This window comes from Bombina bombina, chromosome 9 (genome assembly GCF_027579735.1).
Source record: "Bombina bombina isolate aBomBom1 chromosome 9, aBomBom1.pri, whole genome shotgun sequence".
In the NCBI taxonomy this organism is placed as follows: Eukaryota; Metazoa; Chordata; class Amphibia; order Anura; family Bombinatoridae; genus Bombina; species Bombina bombina.
The window spans coordinates 125,565,973-125,574,673 of record NC_069507.1 but is presented as its reverse complement, the minus strand read 5'-3'; the positions used below and the strand labels follow the sequence as shown (position 1 = coordinate 125,574,673).

The 8,701-nt window shown below is 35.8% G+C and overlaps 1 protein-coding gene across 1 annotated transcript; it reads left to right on the top strand.

Annotated features, from left to right (window-relative positions):
* The first annotated feature begins 2,536 nt into the window (after window positions 1-2,536).
* On the top strand, window positions 2,537-5,449 carry LOC128639562 (tigger transposable element-derived protein 1-like). The gene has a single exon (XM_053691696.1). The coding sequence runs from the start codon at window positions 3,072-3,074 to the stop codon at window positions 4,926-4,928; it is 1,857 nt and encodes a 618-aa protein (XP_053547671.1). The 5' UTR covers window positions 2,537-3,071; the 3' UTR covers window positions 4,929-5,449.
* Window positions 5,450-8,701: the final 3,252 nt, after the last annotated feature.

Genomic DNA, 8,701 nt, shown 5'->3' with positions numbered 1-8,701 from the left:
TCCTTGCAAGCTTCTGTAGGATCGCTGTAGTTGCTCATCATAACTTCATCTCCAGAACATAGAAAGGTAAGTGGAGAGGCTTCCAAGATATCATCTTCAGAGGGTGTTGACATCACGGAGAGTTCCTCTAGATTAAGGCTAGTAAGGCCATGCTCCATTGGCTGTTGAACAAGATTAAGGATTGTAGTAATTCTCTTTTCAATCTTATTAAAATGTTCCAAGAAACGCACTTTTATCTGGTTAAGCAGTAAAGCTGTCTTCCATATTGTTGAAGCCAAAGGAAAGCAGTGCACCTTTGGAGCTGCTATACAGCAGATCTCCGAGGGTTGTCGGGGGGGGTAGACCTCAGCCTCAGAAAAGTCACGGAGTATAGCTAATACCAGCAATCATTAAAATAATCTTATTAACTGGTTGAGAATCTTTAATTACTATATGATCCACTGAATTCAGTATCAGATGGCGCCTAGGAAAGTGATATTTAACAGATAGATGTTGATAACTAAAGCAGTAACGATATTGCGACCTATAATGGCCTTTGCCCGGAAGTTCCCCCTTAAAATACTCTTTTTTATAACAACATAGCAATTGTTTTTTTTAAAAAAGTCACAAAGTGCATTCTAAACTACTAAAGATAAACAAAAGAAAAACGTGACAAATCCCTTGCCCTCACCCACCTCCACTCCACTCCGCCACCAAAAAAACTCCACTCAGAGGAGCAGTGGATATGTCACTTTGCATGAAAGAAAAACATATGTGTTCTGCAACTTTAATAGCTATTTTAAATTAAATTTACCATTAAAATACACTCATATAACAACATAGTGATTTTTTTTTCTCAAAAAGTCACAAACTAACTTCTAAACAACTAGAAAAAATGGAAAAAAAAACATGTGACAAACCATTGGCCTCACCCACCTCCACTCCACTCCACTCCGCCACCAAAGAAATGCCACTCAGAGGAGCAGTGGATATGTCACTTTGCATGTAAAAAAATCATATGTGGTCTGCAACTTTAATAGCTATTTTAAATTAAAATTACCATTAAAATACACTCATATAACAACATAGTGATTTTTTTTTAAAGTCACAAACTACCTTCTAAACAACTAAAAAAAAAGAAAAAACAAAGTGTGACAAACCACTGCCCTCACCCACCTCCTCTCCACTCTGCCACCCAAAAAAATTCCACTCAGAGGAGCAGTGGATATGTCACTTTGCATTAAAAAGAAAATCATATGAGTTCTGCAACAGAAATAGCTATTTTAAATTAAATTTACCATTAAAATATACTCTTATATAACAACATAGTGATTTTTTTTTCAAAAAGTCACAAACTAACTTCTAAACAACTAGAAAAAATGAAAAAAAAACTTGTGACAAACCATTGCCCTCACCCACCTCCACTCCACTCCGCCACCAAAAAAAATCCACTCAGAGGAGCAGTGGATATGTCACTTTGCATGAAAGAAAATCATATGTGTTCTGCAACGTTAATAGCTATTTAAAATTAAATCTACCATTTAAATACCCTCTTATATAACAACATAGTGATTTTTTTTTTAAAGTCACAAACTAACTTCTAAACAACTAAAAAAAGAAAAAACAAAGTGTGACAAACCACTGCCCTCAGCCACCTCCTCTCCACTCCGCCACCAAAAAAATTCCACTCAGAGGAGCAGTGGATATGTCACTTTGCATTAAAAAGAAAATCATATGTGTTCTGCAACTTTAATAGCTATTTTAAATTAAATTTACCATTAAAATACACTCTTATATAACAACATAGTGATTTTTTTTTCAAAAAGTCACAAACTAACTTCTAAACAACTAGAAAAAATGAGAAAAAAAACATGTGACAAACCATTGCCCTCACCCACCTCCACTCCACTCCGCCACCAAAGAAATGCCACTCAGAGGAGCAGTGGATATGTCACTTTGCAGGAAAGAAAATCATATGTGTTCTGCAACTTTAATAGCTATTTTAAATTAAATTTACCATTAAAATACACTCTTATAACAACATAGTGATTTTTTTTTTCAAAAAGTCACAAACTAACTTCTAAACAACTAGAAAAAATGAAAAAAAAAAACATGTGACAAACCACTGCCCTCACCCACCTCCACTCCACTCCGCCACCAAAAAAACTCCACTCAGAGGAGCAGTGGATATGTCACTTTGCATGAAAGAAAATCATATGTGTTCTGCAACTAAAAATAGCTATTTTAAATTAAATTTACCATTAAAATACACTCTTATATAACAACATAGTGATTTTTTTTTTCAAAAAGTCACAAACTAACTTCTAAACAACTAGAAAAAATGAAAAAAAAAAACATGTGACAAACCATTGCCCTCACCCACCTCCACTCCACTCCACCACCAAAAAAATACCACTCAGAGGAGCAGTGGGATGTCACTTTGCATAAATAAATTCATATAAGTTATTTAAAGTAAAAAGCTATTAAAAATAAAAACAACCATTAAAATATACATTTTCATGATAACAGAGTACAGGCATACCCCGCTTTACGGACCTTCACTTTACGGACACTCGCGAGTACGTACATAGCTATTACGGACCCTCTCTTTACGGACACTCGCGAGAACGGACAAACCCGCCCCTGCGCACATGAAACAGTTAGTCTCTATGGTTCAGGAAGAGGTTGCCGCGCGCCAGGAAGATGTTGCTGCGCACCAGGAAGAGGTGGGGTTTCCGCTCACTGTGTAGAAGCTGCGCACTTGGCAAGTGAAGTTAAAAAGTGAATCGTGTATAGAAGATTCCTGCACCCAAATTGCTATTTTATTCCTGCCATAATACTGTACTGCACTGAAACCACTACTGTACATAGAACTTTGGGGAACATATACTGTATACAGTACACGTACAGTACTGATTGTAACACGCTTGGCACACACTGTGTATAGAAGATTCCTGCACCCAAATTGCTATTTTATTCCTGCCATAATACTGCACTGTACCACTACTTGTACATAGAACTTTGGGGAACATATACTGTATACAGTACACGTACAGTACTGATTGTAACACGCTTGGCACCTAGAGCTGATAATGGCAGATAAAAAGAAATGCCGTAAATCTATTACCTTGGATATGAAGCTTAAAATTATTAGATTGTATGATGAAGGTGTAATTCAAGCTGAAATAGGCCGAAAGCTAGGCTTCACTAGGACCACAATTAACACAGTCATGAAGAACAGAGAAAAAATTGTTGCAGAAGTTAAAAGTGCTACACCTGTTAACACCACAACAATTCGAAAAAGGGATAGCATTGTTGCAGACATGGAGAGACTCCTAATACTTTGGATAGAAAATCAGACAACACGCCATGTTCCTGTAAACCAGGCAATTATACAAAGTAAAGCCTTAAGCTTATTCAATGACCTGAAGGCTAAGAAAGGTGAAGCAGCAAAGGATGCTGAATTTGTTGCAAGCCGTGGATGGTTTGATAGGTTTAAGAAGAGGTCTAATCTACATAACATCAAAGTACAAGGAGAGGCAGCTGCTGCAAATACTGAGGCTGCAGAAAGCTATCCAAGTGAATTTGCAAAAATTATTGAAGATGGAGGCTACTCCATGGATCAAATTTTTAATGTGGATGAGACTGGTCTATTCTGGAAGAAGATGCCTGCAAGAACCTTCATTGCAAGACAGGAAAAATCAATGCCAGGCTACAAGCCAGCTAAAGATAGAATAACCCTTCTGTTAGGTGGCAATGCTTCTGGTACCTTAAAGCTAAAGCCTTTGTTTATTTACCGTTTTCAAAATCCAAGAGCTTTGAAGAACTACGTTAAAACTAGACTTCCAGTGCATTGGAGGGCAAATAAAAAAGCATGGGTAACTGCAGCCCTTTTTGAGGATTGGTTTGACACCTGCTTTGTTCCAGAGGTGAAAGCTTATTGCAAAGACAATAATATCCCTTTCAAGATTTTGCTGCTTGTTGATAATGCTCCTGGACACCCTCGAACACTAGAAGAGCTCAACCCTAACATTAGAGTGGAATTCCTACCACCAAATACCACTTCATTACTGCAGCCCATGGATCAATGTGTCATAGCTGCCTTCAAGTTAAACTACTTAAAAAGAACATTCAGTAAGTGTATTGCAGCAATAGACAAAGAAGAAGGTGCAGGGCAAGAAGTCCTATCGAAATTCTGGAAAAGCTACAACATCTTGGATTGCATTAAAACTGTAAGAGATGCTTGGAATGACATAAAGGATACCACAATGAAAAGGGCCTGGAAAAAATTATGCCCACAGTTAGCTGATGATTCTGAAGGCGTTGATGATTCTGTAGCTAATGTTACTGAAAATATTGTAGAGATGGCAAGGCAGTTAGAGCTGGAAGTAGAGCCAGAAGATGTTGCTGAACTGCTTGCATCCCATACTGAGCCCCTCAGCAATGAAGATCTTCTAGAACTTGAAGAGGAGAGAGAAGAAGAAGAAGATGTGCAAAATGGGGTTGAGAACATTGAACAGCCTGAAGGCTTAACTTCAAAAATTCTCTTTCAAGCTTTCCGTCATCTTGATAGCGCCATGGCTCTTTTTGAAAAGCATGATAGGGACTTTGAAAGAAGCTTCACAGTCAATGGTAACATTTCAGGGGCTTATTCCTGTTACAAAGAAATCTACAGAGAAAAGAAGAAAGCTACACTTCAAACCTCCATAGAGACTTACTTTTCTAAAAGTCCATCAGCACGCAGATCATCATCATCGACAGACAGTCATTTGGATACCAGATCATCAACTGGCAGTCCATTTCCAGCTCTGGCATCACCACCCAGTCCTGCTCCTTCTCTTATTGCTACTTGTAGTACACCCAATTCGCCAGCAAGAAAGCGTCTCGCCTTTGAAGAGTTGACTTGTGAAACAGAAGATACCAGTATGACTTCATCCTTACTAGAATAAATGCTCATAGCTGATCCTAAGCTTAGAAAATGTTGTGTTTACAGTATTTTGCAATACAGTACAGTAAATATGTTCTCTTGTCCTAAGCTGATCCTAAGCTTAGAAAATGTTGTGTTTATTTTGCAATACTGTACAGTACAGTAAATATGTTCTCTTACCCTAAGCTGATCCTAAGCTTAGAAAATGTTGTGTTTATTTTGCAAAACTGTACAGTACAGTAATTATGTTCTCTTGTCCTAAGCTGACCCTAAGCTTAGAAAATGTCTTTATTTTTCAATACAGTACAGTAAATACTGTATGTTCTGTTGCCCTAAGCTGATCCTAAGCTTAGAATTTTTTTTGTTTATTTTGCAATAAATATTTTCTTTTGGCCTAACCTTATAGTATTGTGTTTATTTTAGTTATAAATGTATTATTTATATCAGTTATGCCTATAAATGACTATTATAATGAAGTACAAGCATTGAGAAGTGAAAAAAAAGTATTGCTTCACTTTAAGTACATTTTCGTTTTACATACATGCTCTGGTCCCATTGTGTACGTAAATGTGGGGTATGCCTGTATTTGGTTTAAAAAAAAAAAAAAATGTCAAAAACTACCTTCTAAACAACTATAGAAAAAGAGAAAAAAATAAACATTGTGACAAATCCATGCCCTCACCCGCCTCCACTCCACTCCGCCACCAAAAAAATGCCACTCAGAGGAGCAGTGGATTTGTCACTTTGCATAAAAAGAAAATCATATGAGTTCTGCAACAGAAATAGCTATTTAAAATGATAACAACAATTCAAATATTTTTGTTTCATTTTTATTTTTAATGTTATTTTTTTTATTAATTACTATTTTAATTTTTATTGAGAATTAAATTAAACAGTAACTTTTATGCAGAAAATCTGTCACAATTTCATTATAAAAAAGTGATTAACATTGTCTTGCATTTATATATGATATCAGGGTTTTTTTAAGTATAACTGCAGATAATCTTCAGATAAATAACAGTTGAAATTTGTAATAGACAATAATAAAAAAGGGAAAAAAGGAAAGGAAAAAAAGGAAAGAAAACAAATGTGAAAAAATGTTTGTTGTGCAAAAGAACTACATTTATAGAATGTGGGCAGTCTCCTGGGAGGTCTTTTTGCTGGTTATGTTGTGTGAATTATTAGGTAGCTAAAGAATCATACTTGGATTAACTTGTAGTGCAATAGATTTATTCATGAATTGTAATATTTTTTATTGCGATATGTGCAGAAAAATGCAATTGCAATGCTGGGCCGGATCAATGTAGTGAGAAAGTCCTTCATGGCGATCGGTCTCACAGCTGACGATATATCTATGTAGGACACCCTCTGTTTAAGGGCCCGAGCAGTAGTTGTAGAGATCTGGTGTTGTTGCAACAATCCTTGTGGGTCAATCACATCCTCCCTGCAGCTGCTATCCTTGCAAGCTTCTGTAGGGTCGCTGTAGTTGCTCATCATAACTTCATCTCCAGAACAAAGAAAGTAAAGTTTAGAGGCTTCCAAGATATCATCTTCAGAGGGTGTTGACATCACGGAGAGTTCCTCTGGATTAGGTCTAGTAAGGCCATGTTCCATTGGCTGTTGAACAAGATTAAGGATTGCAGTAATTCTCTTTTCAATTTTATTAAAATGTTCCAAGAAACGCACTTTTATCTGGTTAAGCAGTAAATCTGTCTTCCATATTGTTGAAGCCAAAGGAAAGCAGTGCACCTTTGGAGCTGCTATACAGCAGATCTCCGAGGGTTGTCGGGGGGGGGTAGACCTCAGCCTCAGAAAAGTCTCGGAGTATAGCTAATACCAGCAATCATTAAAATAATCGTATTAACTGGTTGAGAATCTTTAATTACTATATGATCCACTGAATTCAGTATCAGATGGCGCCTAGGAAAGTGATATTTAACAGATAGATGTCGATAACTAAAGCAGTAACGATATTGCGACCTATAATGGCCTTTGCCCGGAAGTTCCCCCTTAAAATACTCTTTTTTTTTAACAACATAGCAATTGTTTTTTTTTAAAAAGTCACAAAGTGCATTCTAAACTACTAAAGATAAACAAAAGAAAAACGTGACAAATCCCTTGGCCTCACCAACCTCCACTCCACTCCGCCACCAAAAAAATTCCACTCAGAGGAGCAGTGGATATGTCACTTTGCATGAAAGAAAATCATATGTGTTCTGCAACGTTAATAGCTATTTAAAATTAAATCTACCATTAAAATACACTCTTATATAACAACATAGTGATTTTTTTTTAAAGTCACAAACTACCTTCTAAACAACTAAAAAAAGAAAAAACAAAGTGTGACAAACCATTGCCCTCAGCCACCTCCTCTCCACTCCGCCACCAAAAAAATGCCACTCAGAGGAGCAGTGGATATGTCACTTTGCATTAAAAAGAAAATCATATGTGTTCTGCAACTTTAATAGCTATTTTAAATTAAATTTACCATTAAAATACACTCTTATATAACAACATAGTGATTGTTTTTTCAAAAAGTCACAAACTAACTTCTAAACAACTAGAAAAAATGAAAAAAAAAAAACTTGTGACAAACCACTGCCCTCACCCACCTCCACTCCACTCCGCCACCAAAAAAATTCCACTCAGAGAAGCAGTGGATATGTCACTTTGCATGAACGAAAATCATATGTGTTCTGCAACTTTAATAGCTATTTTAAATTAAATTTACCATTAAAATACACTCTTATATAACAAGATAGTGATTTTTTTCTCTCAAAAAGTTACAAACTACCTTCTAAACAACTAGAAAAAATGAAAAAAAAAAAACATGTGACAAACCATTGCCCTCACCCACCTCCACTCCACTCCACCACCAAAACAATGCCACTCAGAGGAGCAGTGGATATGTCACTTTGCATGAAAGAAAAACATATGTGTTCTGCAACTTTAATAGCTATTTTAAATTAAATTTACCATTAAAATACACTCTATAACAACATAGTGATTTTTTTTAAAAGTCACAAACTACCTTCTAAACAACTAAAAAAAAAGAAAAAACAAAGTGTGACAAACCACTGCCCTCACCCACCTCCTTTCCACTCCGCCACCCAAAAGAATTCCACTCAGAGGAGCAGTGGGTATGTCACTTTGCATTAAAAAGAAAATCATATGTGTTCTGCAACTTTAATAGCTATTTTAAATTAAATTTACCATTAAAATACACTCATATAACAACATAGTGATTTTTTTTTCAAAAAGTCACAAATTAACTTCTAAACAACTAGAAAAAATGAAAAAAAAAAACATGTGACAAACCACTGCCCTCACCCACCTCCACTCCACTTCGCCACCAAAAAAATTCCACTCAGAGGAGCAGTGGATATGTCACTTTGCATGAAAGAAAATCATATGTGTTCTGCAACTTTAATAGCTATTTTAAATTAAATTTACCATTAAAATACACTCTTATATAACGACATAGTGATTTTTTTTTTAAAAGTCACAAACTACCTTCTAAACAACTAAAAAAAAAGAAAAAAAAAAGTGTGACAAACCACTGCCCTCACCCACCTCCTCTCCACTCCACCACCAAAAAAAATTCCACTCAGAGGAGCAGTGGATATGTCACTTTGCATTAAAAAGAAAATCATATGTGTTCTGCAACTTTAATAGCTATTTTAAATTAAATTTACCATTAAAATACACTCATATAACAACATAGTGATTTTTTTTTCAAAAAGTCACAAACTAACATCTAAACAACTAGAAAAAATGAAAAAAAAACGTGACAAA

What these genes read in the sequence shown, in the direction of transcription:
- LOC128639562 (XM_053691696.1), top strand. Translation starts at nt 3,072, where the DNA reads ATGGCAGATAAAAAGAAATGCCGTAAATCTATTACCTTGGATATGAAG.